Consider the following 25,638-nt stretch of genomic DNA (forward strand, 5'->3'; position numbering starts at 1 on the left):
CTTTTTTTTTTCCTCTTCTATTTGGTTATTGCCACATCTATGTCTGGTCAATAGGGAGATTTTTTTGTGCACTCATAAAAATGTTCCAACAAAATAACTGTCAATATACTCATTTAATTCATTTAATAAGTATTACTTGGTTCTCATTTTGCTTGTTTTTGCAATTTCAACTTTTAAAAGGATTTGAAATCTTTTAAAAATGGATTCATTTTTTGCTCAGTGTTTATGGTGAGGGATTGTCATTGTCATAATAGTTATAAGATCAGTAAAATTAAAAATATAAAGATTACACACAATCACAAATAAAAATTACAGAAGACTTTTGCTATCTTATTTGAATAATGAGTTTGAGTGGGATTCCAGACCATGTCTGGACTGTTGGTGAAATAAAACATATAGACTTCCAATTTCATTCCCATTTCATTAAAATGGATTAATTTATTAAACTTATGAAACTAGTCACTTATTTTGACAATACAATAAGATAGGAAGAAAATGTTGCAAAGAAAGCAGACAGAATAAAATAATTTTAGAATATATAAAGATGAAAATGGAAAGCATTTAATGAGAAATTCTTAAACTCTGATATAATAAAAGATATTTTCCCCTTTCAAAATCGAATGATAATAATTTAATAACATTGTTTTTATGTTGATTTGCAAGTGACAAAAATTAATTTGCTCTTTTTTATAGACACTGGTAGCAGGGTATCTGCTGACGGCTATTGTTGGTGTAGAAATGTGGCACAAACCTTTGGTGTTTGGTTATTATATTACAACTGTGTCAATGACCTTGGTTATAGGTAAGTTCTCAGATTGACTCAAATCTGTTATTTTTTTCCACCATTTATTTTCATAATTTTATTTTGTATACTATAGAATCAGATAATCAGCTCATTCTACATAGTTTTTGGGGAGTGGGTGTAGTTTTCTTCTTTCTCTTTCCTCATGATCTTTGGTTTATTATTTTATTATTCACTCAATCAACAGAAATTTAATAAGCATCTATTTATATGCAAAATATATGCAGATGTTGAGATTCTTTTCTTTTTTATTTTGGAGGGACTGGAGAAAATCAGGCCCATGATTTCATTGGCAAAGGGGTCTCCTAATGAGATTTACCCTAATGGTGCAGGTGAGCACCTGCTGTAATTTATTCATTTAATTTACAGTTTCAGAGAGATTAAGTGATTTGCTCAGAGTCATACATTGGTATATAATTAGGAAAGGACTTGAAATCAGGTCTTCCTGACTCCAAAGCTATTTATTTACTATTCCATGCTTCCTCTTCTAGCAGAAATCATAAGGATGAAATAAAGCATAGTTTTTGTCTTCAAGAGCTTACAACTAAGGAGATAAGACATAAATAAACATAATACAAAAAGAGACTCTCTTCCATATGAGAAGTACAAAATATTTTGAGAATTCAGAGAAGGGAAAATTAATTTCTACCTGTAGGAGTCAGGAAAGCTTTGGTGGAAAATGTTGCATTTGATGTGGGTTTTGAAGAATGGACAGGATTTCAGTAGGCTGTGAAGGATTTATTTCTTGATTGATACTTCCCTCTGTGATAATGAGAGGGAAAGCCTGCTCTTGTAACTTCTCAGGTATGTACTGAGTAAGCAGAGGCCAGGGCCATATCTCATCATAGTCCAATTCCTGTTGTGACAGGAGAAAGTCAAGTCTTGCCACTCTCTTGCTCCTGTGGATTAAAAAAATAAACAAATTCTCAACCAAGAATCTCTGCTGTCTGGGAATGCAGAGAGATGGAGAGGACTCTCCTGGGTTTAAAGCCCTTCAGGAGAAACTCTTTAGAATTATACCATTTCACAGATGAGGATATGAAACCACCTAACCCTTCTCTTCCTTCTTATCTCTCCCTCCTGGCTTTCCTGGCTTCCTTGGAATCCCACCTAAAATCTCATCTTCTTTAGCATTCCTTTCCCAATCCCCCTTAATTCTAGTGCTTTCCCTTTGTTGATTATCTCCAATTTACCTTGTATATAATTTGTACATCTTTGTCATTCCCATTAAACTGTGAGTCCCTTGAGAGCAGGAACTGTCTTTTACCTCTCTTTGTGTCCCCCAGGGCTTAGCATAGTGTTTAATACATTATAGACGCTTAATAAATGTTTACTGATTGGCTGACTGAAACCAAAATCTGCTGAAAGTATAGGATATTCTCTGATTCTATGATTTTTCTTCTTCTGCTATATGAGTAATATACTTCAATGGTGTTATACTTATTCTGCCTTTTTGAGACCTAAGTTGACTAGTCTCAAGATTGCTAAGATAAGACAATTTTATGCTCTCTTACATAATTCTGCTTTCAACCCCCTGCTGGAAATAATTAAAATCAGTTGTCTCTTAGCAAATGACTGGGCTGGCTGCCACCTCACCCTGCCATGCTGGTTTCCTGTCTTTTCTGGAGGGTAATAGAGCAAAAAACAAACAAACAAAAAAAAAGATCCAGACCCATAGGATACAGAGACATAAGAAAGTCTAAGGAGAATATAACCTAGCTCCTTTGTTATACAAATGAAAAACTGAGGTCCAAGGTCACACATAGATAAGAAATTGGGCAAGTTCATCCCTATTTTCTGCTGAGAAGTTCATATTCAGAGGAATTCCTCTGGTTGTTTCCTTTCCCCTTATTCCTTCCCATTCTGTGGGGAGTGCAGAGACAGGACACATGCCCTTTGTGATACATACAAATGATTACTCCTCTTCACCAGGTTTGGTGATTCCTCTTCTCTGGTTGCATTTGCATGGGGCAGGATGGCCTTCTCTGCCTTACCTGAAGTGTAACCATAACTGCCTTTCATGCCTAAGCATCTACCTGGCAAGGATTTTTCCTACCACTGTGGCAGATAGTCTCTGGTGTACCCTATAAGGTTGCTTGCCAACTCAGTAAGCATTTATTAAATGCCTGCTATGTAGCATTTGCCAAGCTCTAGGAATACAAAGAAAGACATAAGACAATCTCTGATGGAGATTCTAGGAATTAGGAATGGTGCAATAGAGGCAGCTAGAAGAGTTGGTGGATAGAGCACTGGCCCTGGAAGTCAGGAGGATCCAAATTCAATCCTGCCTCAAACACTTAACACTGACCAGCTGTGTTTCTGAGCAAGCACTTAACCCCAGCTTCCTCACAAAAATAGAAAGAAAAAGAAAAAAGGAATGGTGCAATAAAAGTAGGAAATCCCTGGATATATTGGTACAACAGTGAGCTGTCCAGCTTGACTAGAAGATAGAGTAATGGTGAATATTAGGAAGTAAACCTGGGGGAAAATGTTGAATCCACATGATTTGTTACTGTGGTTCCGACATTTCATTCTTACTCTTCATAAGCCCATTTGGCAAAGATACTGGTGGAGTCCTTTGCCATTTCTTTCTCTAATTCTTTTTTACAATTACAGAAACTGTGGCAATTAGGGTTTAATGACTTGCCCAGAGTCACATAGTAAGTCTCTGAGGCCATATTTTCACTCAGGAAGAAGAATTTTCCCAACTCCAAGACTGGTGCTCTATTCACTATGCTTCTTAGCTGCCCTGTTCATATGATTAAGTCGGAATTAATAATATTCTTCAGCTATAAGAAGAGTTCTTCTACAGATTATAGGTATTGCCCTTTTCCGTGTCCCTTGAGGACAGAACAGAAAGTATTGGGCTCTTTTCCTATTTCTCTCAGTTTGGGTTAGTTTGTCTGAAGCATTCTTACTTGACAATTGTTAAATTAGTTTGGCCTATGTGAAGCTTTTCCCTTCAGTCATTATTTGGGTTCCTATCTAAGTCTGTTCCTCTTGAAGCCATGGGGTCCCATGAAGAATTATCATTCCGGGACCTTGTCTATATTGCATAAACTCCTTCCAATTATCAACAACAGATTGCTATCTCTTATTTCAAAACCGAAACTCTCTCCAGTAAAATAGATTTTTTAAGTTCTCAATTCTCACACGTAGAACTGAAATGATGGATGTGTCTTGACTGTCAAAAGTTGACTAAGCTTTTTCCAGCTTAGATAACTAGTTTTCCCCACTTATTCAGGTTCTCTGGTCCCTTAGGTTTTGCTTTCTGAAAACCTTTGTGGAATCCCATCCCTATAAGTTTACAAAAAGCCATTGTTGTAACTCTGACATTTGCTTGTGAACTTGAACGAGTAACTTCCTTTCTTTGAGGTTTAGTTTTTTTATTTACAAAATGGTGATTAACAATACCCCCACTACCTACTTCCCTCGGTTGCTGTGAGGAAAGTATTGTAGAAGTCCCTTCATCTCTCTGTGCTCAAGGCTAGTCTCTAAGAATATATATATATTCTCTCTATATATATATATAGAGAGAATAACTATACTGATATATATATCAGTATAGTTATAGAGAGAGAATAACTATGCATAAATATATATATATATCAGTATAGTTATTCTCTCTATATATATCTATATCTATATCTATATCTATCTATCTATCTATATCTATATCTATATCAGTATAGTTATTGATCTGTTTTTGGAGAGGAAGTTTACTTACATGGAATTCTCTACATCAATAAAATCACAAATCCAAACATGTATGATACCATACTAAAGCTAAAAAGGACCATAAGACCATCTAGTCTAGTTCCCTTTAAGGGATGCCCAGTGCATTTCTGTTATGATTTCTTATTTTTTCCTTAGCCAATTTAAATGTTGAGGTCAGGACTATATCTTATATCTCTTTTTTTATTTTTTTCCCAATCAGTTAATAAGTATTTATTAAAAACTATGTTATGAATTTAATTCTTTTGAGATCATAGTTATCTGCAATTTAATCATAAACCACCACCAGGAGACATTTGGTGTCTATTGGTTTTTATGGGGAGCAGTATGGGATCATTGAAGAGTGATGAGTGTCCTAACTGTAATTTGCTGCAAGCAAATTGATTCCTGATCAATTCTCGTTTTAGAACATTTTTAATCTACAGTGTTTGTTTAAGAGTCATATATGAATGGATTCATTGGATTGCTTATTTCCTTGACGCAATGTAGATGATATTAATTTTCTTTTTGGTCCTTTTTGTTTTTCTAGTGTAGATGGGAAAATCATTTTATTTTCCATGACTGTGCATTTCATTGAAGAAGTATTTAGTGCATTCACTATGAAGGCATTTGCAAATAGGTACATTTTGGAGAGTCTTACAAAAAAATTAGCTCTCGGGTAGGAAATTTTTCATGATATATCAAATATCTCTGGAATACTTACATACTTAAAAACATTTAACATATTATTTTCAAAACTATCCTGCTTTTCTGTGATTTCCTTCCCTTGAACTCCTTTCTCTTCTACTCTGTGTATTTTAAAAATGAATCATGTGAATTCTTCACATCAATAAACACTACATATCACTACATATAGTAGAATCATTTATCTTCTATATCTCTGTCAACAAGGTGCCTATGAAAGCTTACTTGTTCCTTTCATAGTTTTTATCTAAATGTCCTTTAAGTATATGTGGACTTTTCCAAAAGAATTTGATCAAACATGGGTCATCAGTTGGTAATATCTTTTTAAATGCTCTGTTTTGGTAGAACTAACATTCATTACCTTTTCCATTCTTCTAAAATATTTTCCTCTTCAGACATTTTGAGTATAAATCCTTGGGTTTGTTTTTAAAATTGTTTCAACATGTATTTGATCATACTCAGTTGCTTTTGCTGACTTCATTTTCTTAAAGACAATTGCCAGTATTTAACATATTATATTAGGTAGAGAGTCCAAATAGGTTGGTGTTACCAGTGAGAATAATTCACTGTAAAAACTTTCCATTTTGCATACATTCATTATTCCTTGTTAAGCTTTATATCCTCTGCATAATCTATTTTAGTTGACTCTCAAGCCAAGCTTTCTGTAGGTTTGTTTTCTCAATTGCATTTTGCTTTTTTGTGAACTTATATTACTTATAATTTGCAATTCTTGTTAGTAGTATTTTGTAAATAAGTTTATACTTGACCTACATTGCCTTTGGCTGAAATGTGTTTCTGCTTAACAAGGAGATTATTTTTTTCTGACTCAGGTAATTTAGTTTCCTTGTGCCAACTGTTTTGCATCTGTTAAACTTCTCTGGGAAATGACATTAAACAAAGTTAATATCTTCACTTTTGTCCTTTTTCCATGTTTCAGACTTGACAGTCTTTAAACAGGGTTTTTTCTAATTGCATGTCATATTTCCTCTTCATTTTTATCCCTCCTTTTAATACAGTATTTACTTTGACTTATGTTTTGCCCAGCAATGAATATCATGTCTACAACTAGTCACTGGCTCAGTTAAAATATTGTCATTTTGATTTATTTTATGATGTTGTTTGGTGTTTACTATGTTCCATGCTTTCTAACTCTATTCTTGTACAGAACATTCATAATATTTAGCCATTAGCTATCTGGCTAGTCTATATCCCTTCAACCTAAACTACAATTTTCAATTTAGTTTTTTTTTATTGTATTCCCTTGTTCCTGGTTTTATGTGGATGTCACAGAATCATAGAATTAGAAGTGGAAGATTCTCACTAAGCTGTACAAAAGAAGTGGTTGTCCAGCTTCTACTTGAAGACCTTTAAGGAGGTGGAACCCATGACCTTTTTGGGCAGACTATTCCATTTTTAGACAGCTCTAATTATTAAGAAATTTTTCTTGACATCAAGTCTAAACTTGCCTCTTTGCAGTGCACTTTGCAGCATTCTCTCAGTGCTCCTGTTCTTCTAAAGTCAAATAAAACAAATCTAAATCCTCCTCCACATGACATCCTTTCAAATACTTGGAGACAGCTATTAGTCTTCTCTTCTCCAGGCTAACCATACCATATTACTTCCTAATTCTCATATATCATTTCCAGACACTTTATATCTTATCAAGTCCTTTTCTTAAACCCAGAACTGAAGATATTACTTTAAATGAGATCAAATGAGAGCAAGGTATAGCTGGGCCCCTTTTAATGTAACCCAAGGTTTCATTATTTTATATGGAAAACATATCACTGGGACTCATGTTGAGTTTGCCATCTACTAAAATGCCTAGAAAACAATTGCTTTCTCTTCTATATCTATTTTAATACCAAATACAAGACTTTACATCTGTTCCCACTGACTTTCATCTTTTTTAGATTCATCCTGGTCCTCTAGTTTGCCAAGATTCTTTTGGATCCTGACTCTCCCATCTTTTTTTTCACCTTCAAATTTAATGAGTCCACGTCATTAATAATAATGTTAAACAACATAAGGATATAAGTGTGCCACCAGTGACCTACTGTCATTTTTATTTTGAACTATTAATAATTATTCTTTGAATCTGAATCAGAACTAGTTCTGAGCCAATCTGATTGTGTTGTCATAAAATATCTTTGCAACAGGAATAGTTGAAATATTTTATAAAAATCCTTGCTAAAAGTCAATGTAAATTACATTTACAACACTCCCTTCATTTGCTCAGATACCCTATTGAAAAATAGAATTAAATTAGTCTAGAATGACTTATTCTTGATGAAGCCATGTTGTCTCTTTGTAATGAGTATTTCCCACACATGTCAATTATATCTTTAATGATCATGTTAAGAATTTTCCTAGGAAGAAAGGTGAAATGTTTTATTGTATTTTTAAAATTCTTTTTTCTTCCATCTTTTAAATATGGCTCTTCTGCAGTCATGTGGCCTCTCTTGGATTTTCAGTGATCTTTTAGAGATCACTGATAGTAGCTTAACCACTACATCTGACAATTCTTTCAAGACCCACAGATGTAGTCCATCTAAACTCAATAAACTTGAATTTATCAAGGCTACCTAGGTTTTCTCTTATTATCTCCCAATTGATCTTGAATAACAATTTCCTATTAGTCATCTTTGTTCTGTTACTTACAATATAGATGATATTGCAGAGAAAACAGAAATAAAATTAGAGTGAACAATACTGCTTTCTCACTCTCATCTAAATTTTAAATCCTAGCATAAGTCAACAAGTGTAAACAAGATCTCAAAATATATCAATAGACCAATCCAGTTCCCCAATCAGTAAACATTTACTAAACATCTTTTAGTGCTGAGTATTATGCTAAGCACTGGGGATACAAAGAAAGGTAAAAGACAATCCCTGCTTTTGAGGAGTGCACAGTCTAAGCAGGAGACACTAAGAAAACAAATACGTATAAATAGGATAAATACAGTGTATTTAAGGGAAGGCATTAGTAATCAGAGGAACCAGAAAGAAATTGATACCAAGGTCTAATCGATGGGGGTGACAGAATAGGGACAGTGATGCTCTTGGAACTGGGGAGCTTTTATGATGAAAGATAGTTCACTCATGTTGAGTTTTGGATGCCCAGTCTGAGATACTCAGAAAATTGTTGGTATTGCATGACTATAGCTCAGGAGAGACTGTGGCTCAATACAGAAGTCTAGGAATCATTTGCAGCAGACAGATGATTATTAATTCATGAGAGCTGATGGGGTCACCAAATACAATAGTATAGAGCAAGTAGAGGAAACCCAGGACAAAGTCATATTCAGATTATGACTCGTAGTTGGAGGGATGACTCATTGAATTAGTCCATATATATCACAGACAGATTTATTGATAAACAATGAATTGAGTCCAGAATTGAATAGGGAAAGCAGAGAAAAGGCTGGATTGATTTGGAGAAATTACACAATTCCAATTCTGGTGCTAGTCCCTGATGGTAAAACATAACGTTTTGCCATCAGTGTTTTCTCTTGGTGAAATAGTAATAGCTTCTAATCATACAACACCACAGTTTCAGAGGAATCAAAACTGCAGATGATCCAAATGGCTGTGGAGAGCTGTATGGAAGAGAGCTATATAAATCAATTGTTACATATTATCAAGGAAGACATGTATGGTAGAAATGTCTTAAACAATATTACCCTCGACAAATATGACCAGAAAAGAAGGTGAGCTGGTTACATTGTGAGAAGAAGAGTTGTGCTGGTATCCCCCAAATATTAAAACACTGAAAAGGATTTTTAAGCACATTGGAAAGATTTTTTATAAAGGATTTAGGACAAACCCAGTATGCATGGTTGGATTACAGTCTGCACTAGGAGAGAAAATCAGCACAGAGATAAGATCATGAATCCATTAAATCATGACCTTTGACTAAATTTCTTACAGAACTAACTGATTTTATAATTAAAATTTTAAAAAGAATTGCTCTCCCACAAAGGTGAATCTCTTAATGAAGAGAACAATTGACTAATGTCATAGATTCAAAAAAACCCAACATGCTATGTGAATGCCAAAAGCCATTTTTTTCTAAAAGCATTTTTTAAAAGTGTGCTCAAGAAAGTGAACCAAATGTATGAAAAATTTTAATATGGCATTATATTAGCTAAGACTTTGGAGATGTTATGTGTGGGTGTCCACTTACGATTCCCATCTGTCTTACCAGTAATAAAGATAGAGTTGTATTCTAATCTGATACCTGCTTAACCTTCTGAAGTCAGTGTGCAATGAATAAAATGTGTAACAAGGGTCTTGAGGCTTGCAGTGGGGCTAAAAATGGTTTCAGAAAAGCTCTGCTCAAATGCCACGTGCCACATTTCTAAGGACTAAATCATGTAGGAATCACATTTGCATTTTTCAGTGTTTAATTTTCATTCTGAAGGGATCTGTTTGCTCACTGATGCTTTTAATTTATTATGCTTGCTGTTGCAGAATACATCATTCTAAGAAAGATGCCTTTAATTTCAGCAGAGTAAAGAGGGGAAAAATGAACATGTGGCAGGATATGGAACTAATTTATAAAATTACTAGATGCCAATGACTCTACATGAATTCTTTTCTTATTCACTGTACCCCAGAATTACTTAGTTTTCTATATCTTCTTGTATTTTAGTTTTCCTTTTATTTGTTCTCATTTCTCCCCAAATTTTCCCTTCCCTTCCTTTTATCTTTATATTCTGGTCTCTCTTTATCTTCTGGTTTCATCTTTTGTGCTTCCCTTTTCCTCATCCTTCCTATTTCTTCTATTCTTTCATTTCTTGTTTCCTAACTATCTCAGTTGTGTCCACTTATTTTTCTACTTACTGGAATTTATTGACTTCCTTTTGTAGAGATAGAATTGTGTCCTGTAAAGCACAGTGGATTGGAATTAGGAAATTTGGTTTTAGGTCTGGTATCACTGTTTGCTAATTGTCTCATCAAATCAATAAGCACCTACTGTGTGCCAGGCACTGTGTGTCAAAAACTGGGGATACAAAGAAAGGTTTTAAAAATCCCTCCTCTCAAGGAATTTATAATTTAATAGAAGAGACAACTTGAAAACAATTATATCCAAACAAGATGCATATGGTAAAATAATCTCTGAAGGAAAGCACTGAGATTGAGAAGGATTTAGAAAAGTTTCTTGTAGAAAATAGGACATTAATTGAGGTTTGAGGAAAGCCAGGAAAGATGTGAGACAGGGATGAAGAGACAGCTGGTGAATTTGTCCAGAGTTCTGGACATAGAATTTAAGCTGTCTATGAAATATTCAGTTCGAGACATCCATTAGGCAGTTGGAAAAGTTGCCCTGAAGGTCAAGGAAAGGTTTAACACTAGACAAATAAATCTGAGAATCACCTGGATAGAGATGATGATCCTGGATATGGAAGATGATAAGATCACCAAGTGAAATAATATGGGAAAAGAGAAGCGGACCCAAGAAAGGGACATGAGGGTTAGTGGTTGGGATCCAGATGAAGATCCAGGAAGAATCTGAGGAATGGATAGAGTAGAAGGGAACAATGTCATGAAAACCTAGAGAGAAGAGAGTATCAAGGGCTTTAGAGAGATCAGAAAATGCCACTGATTTTGACAACTAGCGATTCCTGGTAATTTTGAAAGGAACACTTTCAGAAGACTGATGTAGCTGGAAACCTGAGTGCAGAGTCAAGAAGAGAGTGGGAGGAGGATAAGCAGCATCAATTGTAGATGGCCTTCTTAAGGAATTTGGTCACTAAAGGAGAAGAGAGACAGGATGATAGCTGGTGAGGATCAATGGATGAAGTGAGGGTTTTTTGAGGCTGGGAGAAACATGGATTTGTTTGAAGATAATAGGGAACCAGCTACTAGATAGTGAAAGAATGAGGATTAACAAAAGAGTGAGGGTGATCAAAGTGGGAATCTGTAGGAAAAGACAGAATATAATGGGAACACTTGTATTTTTGTGACCTTGGGTAACACACTTAACCTGTTGGAACCTCAGTTATTCCCTCTGAAAATAGGGAAAAATCACATGCCTACCTCAGGAGGGATGAATTAGATAATTAATATAAAGTGTCTAGTCTGAGTCCTCATTCTAGGATTGATTCTCAAAGTCTACGTAATTGTATTGTAATCTCTGTAGGTTTTACCAAGTAGAAAAAATTTTCAGTAAGTCAGTCAGCAAGCACTTATTATATGTTAGATATTTTTCAATGGGAATACAGCAAAAAGGCAAAAACAATCCCTTCAATCTAGAAACTCAGTTATAATGAGGGAGACAATATGTTGATAAACACATACATACAAAATATATTCAAAGATGAAAGATGATAATCTGAAAGGGGAGGCAGTAGTAGGAGAAAGAACTAGTTCAGTGACAAATTTTGGCTACTTTCTGAAGTTTAGTCTAATTTAAAAGCAAAGGCCATCACCCAAATATTGGCTATTGAAATAATGAACTCTTTGGTCATAGTGACCTGTTTTAACTTTAAAATACCGTATAAAAGTGATCTGTGTTTATTCCAAACCTTACTCATTATTTCCCTCTTCCACCCACTCTGTTTCATTCATTCAGTCTCTTTTTTTTCTCCCATAACATTTTTTTTTCCTTCCTTTTTCAATTCCACCTTGAGAAGCTAGCTTTTATAATCTAAACTGTATCCTAGGATACATTTAATGGCTGGAAAAATTAACATGCTTTCCAAAGTTACTGGTTTCCATCTAGGGAGTGCTTTGGAATTTTCATGGCCCAATATTATTAAATAATTCCAAGGTCTTTGGAAGTGAGAAGTTATATTAAACTAAAATATTAGCATAATTTATATTATTGTCACTACTTCTAATTTTGAAATATTTACTATTATATTGTGTATTTGGCACAGACAGCATCTTTCTATTTTCCATTTTTTAAATAGCTCTTACGCCTAAATTCTAAGTGGCCTCTTTCATCTGTTAGATAGCTCAAGTAGCTGAAAAGAAGGTGCATGCTTTAGGTGGTTGTTTCTGGAACCTTATAAAAGATTCTAAGTGTTCACTAACAGAAACATTAATTTTTTTCCAAAGACAAGCCTAAATAGTCACTTCATTTTTATAAGAAATGATTTGCTCAATCCTGGACCTTGAAAAAAATTAACATGGCCCTCCTCCCCCCAAAACTAAACAAATCCTAGTTTCAGGTTAAATTAACATTGATAAGAATTTGAATATTGGGGGTACCATGTAGTATCTCATTAAATGTTTTACAAGAGGGACATTTTATTCCAGTTGTAAGATGATTTAAATATGAAATGAGACAAAAAGTTACTTTTCCTGGCACTGTGACGATTCAGACATTTTTAGTGACTTTTCCAGCCCCTAAAACAGTATTTCCTTTTTAGCCTGGACATCTAGCAGCATTTATTGAATAAACTAGAGTAATTGAAAAATTGAGTAAACTTGCTTTTGCTTTTAGGTCAGACAAGGGAAATGTGACCAAATGAGTCTAGAAAAAAAACAAAAAGGTCAATTAGGGCCTGGGAAGAATCTGGCAAAGAAAATGACTCTGTGATACTTGATTATAAGCAGAATAGGCTTCTGTCAACAAAAGATTATTTACCTTTGCATTTAGAGGTATATAATACCTAAAATGTTCTTCAACCTAACTTTAAGCCTGTTAGACCTTTCAGTAACTTTCATTGGCTTAGTCCAAATGCTATTTTTTTTTTCTGGGAGCTTTTTGTAATTTCCTTACTTATTAGTGTCTTTCCCCTCCATCACTGTATTTGTTGTTGTTGTTGTTGTTTATTTAGATCAACTATTTAACCATATTTGAATATTTTAATCCCCCAGTAAAATGTAAACTTCTTTAGGGTATGAGCTATCTCACCTTTGTTTTAATATCCTCAGCACTTTAGCATAATACATGACATAGGAATTGGACCTGGTAAACATTGGTAAAAAGAACATTCTTGATGAGGAAACTCATTCTACCAAAGCCTTTGTCACTTTCTCTGCAATGTCCAATCTTAAGAGACCTAAGTACCTAGGACACCATGAATGTAATGACTTGCCCATGGTCACACAGCTAGGATGTGATGCAGCTAGGAGGTGGGAATTGAATTCAGGTCTTTTTGACTCTAGTACTAGCTCTCTTAACTCCTATACCATGCTATCTGGCATATTGTTTGATTGATGGATGGATTGAAGTGTGGGATTTTTACTTAGTCTTCATCCTAGAATCTTTGCTCCAAGTATACATCTTGTATAAAACTACAAAGTTGAATGAGAACCTTAGATAGCATATGTACATATGTATATGTGTTTATATGTGTCTATCTGTGTATAGTGTAATTACTTTTACAAATAAGAAATTGATATTCAGTAAATCTAAGGGATTTGCTTAAATTCACACAAGCAAGCAATATCAGAATTAGCTCCTAGGTCACCTAACTTATTTCTATCTATATTCTGCTCAGTCTATCAGATGCATCTGGGTCTTGACCAAATGGAAAAAAAAAAGTATTTGAAAATGAACAGTTTATGAGATTGCATCTGCTAAAACATAATAAATACATTTAAAAAGTTACATAAGGGAGACATTTTGGTTTTGGAAATTTGGCTTTCATGACTTAGAAGGTAAAGAAAGATAACAGAAGCAGTTCTCATTTGTGCCACTTTTTAATTGTCCTATCCATCTGAAGTCAGAGCTAATCATTTCAATGGTTCAAATCCATCTAAATATTTCTCAGCATTTGGGCAGAACTAATTTGCCTATCCTGAATGTCAATTATTACATAGTGAAAAGACAATTGAATTTGTTAATAGAAGAGTAAATATGCTCTCTTTGTGGGATTCATTTGTTTCAGAGCTGATTATTTAAGGTGTTGATTATATAGGATTTTCTCTTCCCTCTCACACTAAAGGAATTAACATTTGAATGTTTTAGTGTCCTTTAGCAGGTATTTTTAAACTATCTCATAAAGGATTTAGACAAAAGGGAAAAAAAGAAGTTGGACAGAAAGGAAGAAATAAAGTCAAACACATCTTTTTAATTATCTTCCTAAAAGCAACAAAATGTTTGCTGAGCACAGTAAACTTTGGTCTTAGTCTAGACTTACTCATTATGGAATGTAATTTCTTGAAATCTTCTCCAGCAGATATCCTTGTGTGATGATTTTTGTTGTTGTTAGTGGCATTCCATGAAATGACTGAAAATATGTTAGTTTTCAGCCCTGAATTTCTCTTATACACTTCCACAGGGCCAGGGAACAAAGAATACTAAGAATCACACAATCATTATTCAGTTTATGAATATTAAAAGCTGATAGTCTCTATTTGTGCACTCATTCAAGGCCTAAAAAAGAGAAATCCTATTATGGGAACTGGAGCCATCCTGACATTGAATTCAGTTGCTACAAATAAAACAAAAAGAGGGAAAAAAGTTGTAACTAAATGGAATGAAGGCATACTTTTTTACTTTGGAAAGTGAATAAAAGCTGATTAAATCGTGTGTCCTGAAATAGTTAGAAACATTCATTAATTCAATGAATTCTATCAATTAATCATCTAGTGTTCAAAGAGTACATCTAGTGTTCAAGAGTATACAAAGAGAGTTTGTAATCAAGTCAGAACAAGTCACCAAGCATTGATAAAGCATTTATTATATGATGAATATTGTGCTGTGCTGAACACTGGGGATACAAATATAAGCAAAAGAAAAGATAATCCCTGCCCTTAAGGTGCTTTCATTCCACTTAAAAGTGGAGTTGAAAAGCAATGGGGTGAAGGTACATATGAAGGAACATGATAGCCAAATCCCCAAAATGAAGGATGGCTGGTCTGGTTCCTTCCCCAAAATGAAAGTAACCAGAGGAGAATTCACCAATGAAAGAAGGAGGCTGGAAAATGAAAACGCTGAGATATAATGGCAGAGTTTGGAGAGGTGTACAATGTTTAGAAAGATTTGCAACATTTAAAGAAGAAGTGATCCCTTTTTTTTTAGGAAGCTTATAATCTGGCAGAGGAATAGGACACATATACCAATGATAATAATAAATAGTATTGTATGATGAGTTTGTTAGAGAAATGTAAGACAAAGTTTGGGGTGATATTTGGAGGGGTGATGAAATCATTTCTGAGAGGAAGTACCAAGGAAAGCTTCATGGAATATGAGTCATTTGAATTGGGCTTTGGTGGGATGAATGAATAAATAAAAAAGCATTTACTATGTGTAAAGTGTTGAAGATATAAAGAAAAAAGCAAGATAGTCTCTGCTTTCAAGGGGTTATCCTTCTAATAGAGAAAGATACAACACCCATGAGAAGGTTCAGTTGCAGGACAAAGGGAAAAGCCTGATGGTCCTTAAGATGCAGGAAAACAAGAAAAAAGGACATTCTGAGTATAGAGGACAGTGTGATCAAATGATGGAGTTTTAAGGATGAGGGAAGACGTGTGTTTGTGGGCAACAAAGAAGGAGCCAGTGGGTAGGAAGAGATTGTAGGTAAGAGAATGGGGTAATAGTAGGGTCAATCTGCTGAAGACAGGAAAGGGATAGAAAGAACATGTTGAGGGGTTGATCTTGACAAGAAATACAATCTTTTCATCTGAGAGCAGAATAAAAAAGGACATGGTGAGGTAAGATAAGTAAGTGAGATAAGAGGAGAAGAAAGAGATCTTGGCAAACCAGTGCAATTTTTAAAATATAAAATATAATGCAAGGCTCTTGGCTGAGAGGTGAGAGGAAGGAGGAGGGCCAGAGATCCTTGAGGAAAGACAGGATAATTTGGAATAGACACTGTGGAGAGTGTTACAGCAAATTAACTAAGAAAGAATAGGTTAAATTACTTGCCCACAGTCACAACCATTATGGTGTCAAAAGCAAGACTTGAACCCATTCACTTTGCCTCTTCCAGAAGTTATCACTCTCTTAATGCATCCCTAAATGCCTTCTGCCCCTCTTTTTTTGGGGGACTGCCATAATATACTGCTATTCTTTTGTAATTTGTAGTTCACTAAAACTTTTAAATCTTTTTTCAAACTATCTTATCATTTCTTTACCAATAATTTGTTCTATTGAATGTTTTATGATGACACGGATAAAAGCACAGATGAGATTTTACTAAAATCTGCAGATAATTCGATGCTATCAGGGATAGCTAATACACTGAGACTATTTCTAAAAAAAGAATTTGTAAGGCTCAAGCATTGGGTTAAATCTATAAGAGGAAATTCAGTTAGGGAAAAACATCTAAGTCTCTTGCCCAAGTTTTAAAAATCACCCTCATCAGAACAAATTGGGGGAAACATGCTAGTCATGGATCTGTTTGGTCCATAGTGAGTTCTTAGAAATCTTTACTATTTTTAAAATTAAACTGAAAAGGACTCCACTTTACATTCACCATCAAACCATACTATTTGACCACAATTACTACAAGCAGTAGCAATGTATTCTATTCTGGAGGCTATACCAATTACTTGGTGAATTCTGTCTAAATATCGAAGATACTGGAAAACTGTTTTAACCTAAATTATGTAGATGGATTGCTGAAGTACTCCACATTTGGTAGAATTATATGTCAACCTCATCCAATTGGGGGCAGCTTGGGGGATTCTGTGGTGGAGTTCTGGGCCTGAAGTTGGGAAGAACTGAATTTGAATCTAATCTCCAATACTTAATATTTTTATAACCCCAGGCAAGTTACTTAACCTATTTGCCTCAGTTTCTTACTTTGTACAATGGAGATAATAATAATACCTATTTCCCAGAGTTGTTGTGAAGATCAGATAAGATAATACTTCTAAAGAGCTTAGCATGATGGCTGAATCTTAGTAAATACTCTTATTAGGGAAAGTAGGTTGGGAAGTGGATAGAATGATGTGCCTTGAGCCAGGAAGACTCAAACATGTTTTTGTTGTGTGACCCTTAACTGTTTGCCTCAGTTTCCTCATGTAAAATGAGCTAGAGAAGGAAATGGTAGACCACTCCAGTATCTTTGCCCAAAAAAACCTAAATAAGGTAAGGAAGAGACCTATATGACTGAAAATAACTGAATGTCAACAACAAATTATCATCATTGTCAGGTTACAATGTAGAATATCATAGAGCCTATCTAGCAATTCCCTCTGTTATTAGCTTACTCGCAGAAATGGTATAATTGATTCATTTACTCATAGAAGCATATATTTAAAGCTTAAAGAGATCCTAAAGGTCATCTAGTCCAATACTATCATTTTATAGATGAGGATACTAAGGGCACAGAGTGGGTGAGTCACACAGCTAGTAAGTTGCAAAGCCAATATTTTAGCTGAGGTCTTCTGAATCTTTCTTCTTTATCAAGATTGCTCCCATTTATGATTTTCTTCCCTCTGGTTTTGAGGGAAAAATAAGCTTATTTTTCCTTTTTTCCATAATTTCTAACTGGTGGGCTATTGTACTTGATGGTGGTAGGTAAAATCCCTTCTATGAAAACTTGTTAGCAATTAATACTATATGAATGATCCTGTTTGCTCAAAGCCTTATTCACAGTTCTTACCAAGCTTTCAGAAGGTTTTTTGTGTCAGATTTTAGTTCTGGTGCTCTTAGGTCCCCCTAAATTCACCCCCATAGGCCATGGTAACAAGTATAACTTATCCATATAGTTCTTTTGATGTAAAATCATGCTCTCATTTTATTAATAAAATGACTATAGCAACAATAATAATAATTTATAATGGAAAGTACTTTAGAATTCACAAAGCACTTTCTGCACAACAACATTGGGTTGTAGATAATCATATTGTAGTATAATTATTATTCTTGTTTTACAGAGTAGGAAACAAGTTCAGATAGGGTAGCCTGATCTTGCTCAGGATCCCATAGCTAGTATGTGAACTTAGATTTCCTTATTCTAAGGAGACCACTGATTCCACCACAATACACCATACTATTTTTAAACAGGAAGGCATCCCAAAGCTTTTTGTATCAAGAGTACTTCCATTTCCAGGATATTCCTTGAGATCTAGAAGCATTTACAGGATATCTTTCTAGGTCTTCAACAAAGGAAGATTAGATTCTTCACTAGAAGGGAACTCATGAATTTTTAAAGCACTGAATTGAAGGCAGTAAATGCCCTGATGACCTTCTTCTTGGTCCCCAAGATCCATCTCCTTAACACAACCAAGTACTATTTGCAAATCCCCACAGTCATGATTTTCTCTGCATTTGGTCAACCTTTAATTAAGTTTATTAATGAGCATTTATTAATTAAGCCTATTATCCTAAGTGCTGGAGATAAAAAGAAAGGCAAAAGATAGTCCCTTATTAGTTATATAATTTGTATAAACAAATAGCTATATTGACAAGATGATCATCGATTGAGAACCTTAAAATCGTTTTCAGAGTATCAGTCATGGAGCACTGATGATTTATTAAACTATCCTAGACACTTGAGAGACTGACTACAGGCAAAAGCCAAGATTCCAGTTCTTTAGGAGTTTATATTTTAGTTGGAGATACACAATATACACAACACGTTTATGTTGGTGCTCATTTTAATCATGCTGAGTGCATATATCTGAACAATGTGGAATGGAGTGGTCAGAAGAGTAGGGTTAATCTAAAATTTGGAGAGGAATGTGATATAAAAAGCAAAGGCATCAATGAAACTAAATTAAAATTCTACAAGAGTTCCACTAAGAGACCCTGAGGCTATGCTTGAGGCGCTGCACTTCCTTCTTCCACTGGAGCCAAAGATATGGAAAACAAAGGAAGGACACAAGTATATGTAGGAGACTACAACAGTAACAGTCACATCATTTTGCATTGTTACTTTTTCTAGCTATTATTGCTTCTGGATGCTTGGAAAATAATGATTTTATTTTTTTTTTCCCTTTTCTCTTTTGGTTGCTTTTATTTTCATGTGTTTTTAAAATTGTTTTTCTTTTTTTGCTGCTTTTCCCCCAAACTCAAGCATTACTGGAGCAAAGCAATTTATCCCAAAGGAGAGAAAGAAGAGGAAATGTCTGTCTGTCTGTCTTTCTCTCCTTGGGCAATAGAGGAGAAGTCCTTGATGATATTTGATCTGACAGTTCCAGATAAAAACTGAAAAGATCCTTCCTTATTAGAAAGATATAGAGGTGAAACTCAACAACAGTAGAAGAGCATATTAGGAAAGAGGTATAGAAAATTTATCAAGACCCTACATAATGGTAATTAATAGATATGATTTATATAATACTTTCAAGTTTGCAAAATATTTATAAACACTACCTCATTTTATCCTGATAGCAACCATGATAGATTGGTGCTATAATTATACCCATTTTACAGATGGGGAAACTGAGGCTGAGTTGTTCAGTCACACACCTAATAAGTGTCTAAAGTCATATTTGAATTCAGATCTTCCTGACTGCAGATCCAGTTTCTTTTCCACCAAGCCATCTTGCTATTCTTATGAAATCCAACAGAATCAAAGGAGGCGCTTAGGAATTTAAAATCACAGCTCCATGGGTATGGCTCTCCCATTTTGGAATAAGAATATTACACAGTGCGGAGTTTCTACTGATTGTTGTTTGTGGTCAGTGGGTAATTGCTAACTAAACTGATGCTTCAAAGAAATAACCAACTGTTGCCATTTAATAACTTTTGAATTCTACGCTGAGATGTTTCATGCTTTTCTTTGTTGGCTTTTTGATCTAAACTCTCAATCTCTTCAAGAACTGCAGCAGGAAATTTAGATTTAACCTCAAGAGTCAGTGTTTTGTCTTGTGTCTCCTCTAATCTAATGCAGATGTTCGAATGACTATATTTTACTTGAGATTTTATTGAACTTCTGTCTCAATACCCCCTCTTTTTAATAGAAAACATAGCTTAGCTGCAAAGCTCATTAAACTCAGAAAATCCAGCAAGCAGTAATTTTGAGAATGTATACAAGTAGAAAAGAGAATATTTAGGTTCCCTCTTTGGATTGCAAGTTCTTCAGCTGCTTCATTATTTTAGGGAGAATTTTTCCATTTCAGAAAAGGAAAGGGAAAGATGGATAAAGGAAGGGTGTTGACAAAGAAATCCAAGTCAAAAGCTGAGGAAGTTTATTGCCTAAATATGGATTGCCTGAATACTTTGCTTGGGCAACCTGTGGGAGAACCACTGGGGATAGAGGTCCAACTGCTTCTTCATTCCAAGTTCATGACACTTCTGCTTTCCATTTTTTTCCATTTCCACAAAATCTTCTTAAATGATAAAGTTTTATATCAAATAGATTAAAATAGGTCCTCTTTCACTTTATGTAAATCACCTTACTATTTCAGGAAATCTCTAATTTCTATCACTTCACCATTATAACACATTTTATGAATAGTTGAACAGAGAAGAACTTAATCTCCATCGTACCTAATCAAGTGAAATTCCTAAGGGCAGTGTTATCAAGAAGATTTGGAACAAAATGTCAACATAGAACAATCCTTAATTATATTTAGTTCAAATTCATTTAATAGGCTAAATGCTGGCATGACATAACCTGTACAACTCAGTTGAATTTGAATATAAATGCTTTTCTGTCATGCCAGTGTATATTCAAAAGAGGATACAATTATCAGTATATTCTCCAACTATATAAGGCCGAAACATTACCCCATTGATTAATGATGTACCTGTTTCTTATTTGGAAAGAAATGAAACATAAATGTTACCATTATTTTTAGAGAAATTTAAAGCAATGTGGTAAAGTGAAAAGAAATGTGGATTTCTATCAAAACATTCAGATGTGAGCTAATTCAATGTATGATACTGGGGAATTTAACTGGCCCTTTTGACTCCCACTTTCTTCATTTGTAAAATTAGAGGCTGGAAGTAAATGGTGGCTAAAGTCCTTCCCACCTCCAGAATTCTATGATGTACTTGGTTCCACATTTTCTTGTTTTCTTTTTTTGATGCTGAAAATTGCCTAACATCAGTCTTTTTTAAACTATTCTGATCACAGAATAATGGATTGGTTTCTGAATTATTGATACTATTTAGTTAACTATTTTGTTATTCTGAACTTCTTATCTTCCTATATAAAATAGGGATAATCCTTTCCTTACCAATGTCACTTGTTTGTAAATGATACTGTGCTGACTACATCAAATCCAAATGGCACAAGACTTGTTCAATATGATCCCTAATTACTCACAAGAGCCCAGCCTAACATTCCATCCAGGGAAAGCTAAATGTATGAAAAATGTTTATTGACCTGTCTGTGATGTGCACTTGGAAGGCGAGTCCATCCAATTAGTCTATCAGGACATAGGCAGATGGACAGTGAGTGGAGCCCAGAATTAAATAAAAGGAAGAGAGTGGGCGATTGCACTTGGGAAATTATGCAGTTCTTTTAATGCTCCCAAGCTGCTTCCTGGCATAAAAGTCTATCTTTAATTTTTAAAATAAATACAAATGTTCTCTGGGAGATGTTACATGTCTGTGTATCTTGAAATACCACATATAATCCCTGAACTACAAAATCATGGCAAACCCGTAGGTTAGTGGTACAAGAAGCTGGCAAGGATGTCTTTTTTGTTATATTTGAGTCATTTCAGTCATGTCCCCATAACCTCATTTGGGCTTTTCTTGGCAAAGATACTGGAATGGTTTGCCATTTCTTTCTCCAGCTCATTGAAGAAGGGAGACAAACTGGATTAAGTGACATGCTCTGGGTCATACAATTAGTAAGTATCTGAGGCTGGATGTGAACTCAGGTCCTCCTGACTCTAGGGCCAGTGTTGTATTTACTGTGCCATTCTCCCAATGATGACCTATATGCAAGTAACACATCACTGAGGAAGTATAATCAAAATAGAAAGTGGTGGGTATACTAAGAGTAAAGGATGACAGATAGCCATGGAGTGTTCAAAATCTCAAGGAAAGTCTCTGGCCTTCAATAAAATCCCTAGTGGAGCATCATTGAAGGAAATTAAACAAAAAAGAAAACAAAATGAGAATCTGTGGATGGGTCAGGAAGAAGAGACTTCACATGGATGAGATTCCCCCAAATGCTAGAGTAATATATGTCAAAATGTTCATTATTTTTAGAAGAATTTTTCAGATCTTATCTACCACTTGGCAATCAGCCTGATGTCAACTGATACATTTTCATAGCTAAAGTGGCAAGGTGGATTGTGCTGGACTTGAATCAAGAAGACCTGATTTCAAATGCTTTCTCAAATATTTACTAGCTGTATGGCTCTCAAAAGTTCAGGATCTTAGTTTTTTTAATATCGGAACTATCTCACAAGGTAGGATCAAATACCTGAAAAGCACTTTATAGAAATGCTAATTCTTTATTATCATTATTTGGAATCAGTTCACCATTCAGAATCATTCTCAACTTGAGTGAATGCAAAGTCTTGACATCAAGGTATACTTTTTGGGGAAATTTCAATTCTTGACATTTGTGTTCACATAAGGAAAAATAACATAAAAATCATTGCACCCAAAACATTTGTTCCCTGGCACCATTTCTTATGCTGCTTTACTTGAGTCACTTGTGAAGCTGGCAGTGAAAGTAGGATTGAAGCCACCCTTGAATTTCCTTGTCAGATAGTAGAGTATTTCCATTATTATCATTGCAGTACAGGCTTATTCTCATGGGATGTAATAATAAATGACCATTCATAAATCTTCTGTTTTCCAGGCTGCAGCATTTTCCTTTCTCTCCCCCATACGTTGTACAACATCTACACGTAAGTGTGCCTTTCAATTTAAAAGATAGTAGGTGCTCAGATAAAAACAACAGCTTTTGTCCCAAATAAATTGAATATATTATACATGGAGCTTGGATGTTCGGTGAATATTTATTGAATTGAATTCTGGCCTTTTTTGTGGTAGATTTGGACATTTATCTCCTGGATAATATGTTCAATTCCTCTTTTTTGAGACCAGAATAGATGGGCCATCGTGAGAAATCATGTAAGATAAGTAGGAACAATGTGAAATTCGGATGTGAGAGAGAACTGAGTTCAAATTCTACTTCTTTTTTAGTCAGACTTATAATGATGGACAAATCGTTTAAGTTCTTAGTCCCACTTTCTTTGTATTAAATGGGAGTGAAGTAATAGCTATGTCTCTCTTGCAGGATTCTTATGAGAATTCCTCAAGAGAATGCTATAGATTGTTACTTATTTTTATATTTGCTCTTTATATTGCAGACAGCTAGATATCAACAAACTTGTTCTTCATTTTTGAGTGTTTATACATATATTTGTAAAAATGAATCTGGTAAAATCATTAATGAATAGCACTGTTTTATCCAGTGATTCCACATATTCTACTTGTTTCTTCATGTTAATATGATACAAATTTAATAGCTTATTTTGTGTGTATGTGTGTGTTTGTGTGAGTATGTGGTTGTTTTCCATGCCTTTATTTTTGTTGTTGAGTCCCAATATTTCAGTACATATGGAGTGGTTTAAAATTCAGACAAAATAGAAATTATCCTAGATGCTTGAAATGCTCATTTCACGAAAGTGTAGACAGGCTTCTTATTCTCAGGAAAAAGTAGTTCTAAGGAACTGAGAAATAAGAAGGATGATATGAAGCTCATTTCATTTCAACAAACATCAGTACTTAGAAATCTAAACTGAATGTTATTCCCTTCACTTTAGACACCTTCAGAAGTTGACACTTATTTCCAGGAATGTTGCCATTGCTTTAAAAATTTGTGGAATTGCCTCTAGGGCTCTTTGAAATTTGTGGATCTGAGCTTTGGAAGCAATACAGAAGTTTAGAAAGGTTATGCGTCAGTCATGTCTAACTCTTTGTGACCCCATTTGGGATTTTCTTGGCAAAAATATTGGAGTAGTTTGCCATTTCCTTCTTCAGCTCATTTGACAGATAAAGAAACTGAGGCAAACAGAATTAAATGTCTTGCTTAGAGCCACAGAGTTAATAAGTGTCTGAGATTGGGTTTGAACTCAGTTCTTCCTGATTCAAAATTGACCAATCTATCTACTGCATTATCTAATTCCACATTACAAAAGTTACTCAGATAAATAAGAGGGCAGATCTCTAGCTCAGTAATACTGTTTTGGGTAAAATAAGAGTTATGACTTTAAAATAATAAAGCTAATGTGTGTTAGCACATAGGGATTTGTGAGGAGGTGTAAACTGATGGGCAACTTAAGGTGGTGGAGACAAGGTTGAGGAGTAGCCAGAAGGAGGAAAATTTAGCTCTCCACCAGGACTATTCCATAAAGATCTAGAAATGTAGGGGAATAACCAGGAGACCAAAAAGAGCCTGCAATGAGTTTTCTCAGAACCATCAGAGCTTTCCAGCTGGCTCATGGTAGCTGATACCAGCAATAGGCTGCAAGTAAATACTCAAAAAAGAAATTTATTAAATGGATATACTATGTGCCACACACTCTCTGCCAAGTGCTGGAGATGAAAAGAAAGGCATAGTTTCTACATTTGAGGAGCTCATAATTCACTAGAATTGCCCAGAGACAGGTCCATAGATATATTACTCAGACCCAACCCAGAACTCAGTTGAGGAGAGCTGTGATTAGTTTTTGTCCTGGATCATCAGACTACTTTGGGAGCAATAAAAGTTTACAAAAGCCCTCAGTCTGAGTTGTCTCTGAGATCTTGGGATAACATAGTTTTCATACCCCCAGAAAAGCCACAAAAAAGACCTAATATGTCACAAACAAAGCCCAGACATTCCCTCCAAGAGTTCATAGAGCCTGATCCTTATATAAAGTCTGAAGTCAGGAAGTTGGCTAGAAGGATGAACATATACAAAAATGTAGGGGGGAAAAAAGCTTTTGACAATATACAGTACCCGTTTCTTTTAAAAATACTAGAAAACAAAGGAATGAATGAATCTTTCCTTAAAATGATTACGTAAATCTATCCAAAACCAAGACCTGGTGTTATCTGTAACAATGGAGAGACTTTTCCAATAGAATCAGAAATAAAACAAGGACGCTCATTATTACCATTATTATTCAAAATAGTGCTAAAAAATGCTAACTGCAGTAATAAGAAAGGCAAATTAAAGGAATAAATATATTCAAATAAACAAAATTACCACTTTTTTCTTGTACTTGATATAATGATTTAGAGAACTCAAGAGAATCAATTAAAAAACCAATTGAAACAGTTAACAATTTCAGTAAACTTGCAGAATGTAAAAAAACTCAAACAAACCAACAAATCACCACCATTTCTGTATGTTGCCAACAAAATCCAAGAGGAAATTCCATTTTAATAACTACAGAAAGTATAAAATACTTGGGAATCTACCTGCTTAGACATATAGTAACTATAGGAATATTACTAACATTACTAAATACTAATATGAATACTAAGTACTAAAACACTTTGCACAAATATAGGTTGCAGATTACATGGATAGACTAAGCAAAGATAACAGAAATTATAATACTACTTAAATTAATTTATTTCTCAGTGCTAATACAGTCAA

At 34.6% G+C, this 25,638-nt stretch overlaps 1 protein-coding gene across 1 annotated transcript in view; it reads left to right on the forward strand.

Annotated features, from left to right (window-relative positions):
• LOC127543895 (ethanolaminephosphotransferase 1-like) overlaps positions 1-25,638 on the forward strand; it is a 149,646-nt gene that overhangs the window by 108,499 nt on the left and 15,509 nt on the right. Inside the window, exons 6-7 of the mRNA XM_051970230.1 lie at positions 694-802; positions 22,846-22,894. Of these exons, the coding sequence (XP_051826190.1) occupies positions 694-802; positions 22,846-22,894 (158 nt within the window). The remainder of the gene's footprint in view (positions 1-693; positions 803-22,845; positions 22,895-25,638) is intronic.

Source organism: Antechinus flavipes, chromosome 1, assembly GCF_016432865.1.
Source record: "Antechinus flavipes isolate AdamAnt ecotype Samford, QLD, Australia chromosome 1, AdamAnt_v2, whole genome shotgun sequence".
NCBI lineage: Eukaryota > Metazoa > Chordata > Mammalia > Dasyuromorphia > Dasyuridae > Antechinus > Antechinus flavipes.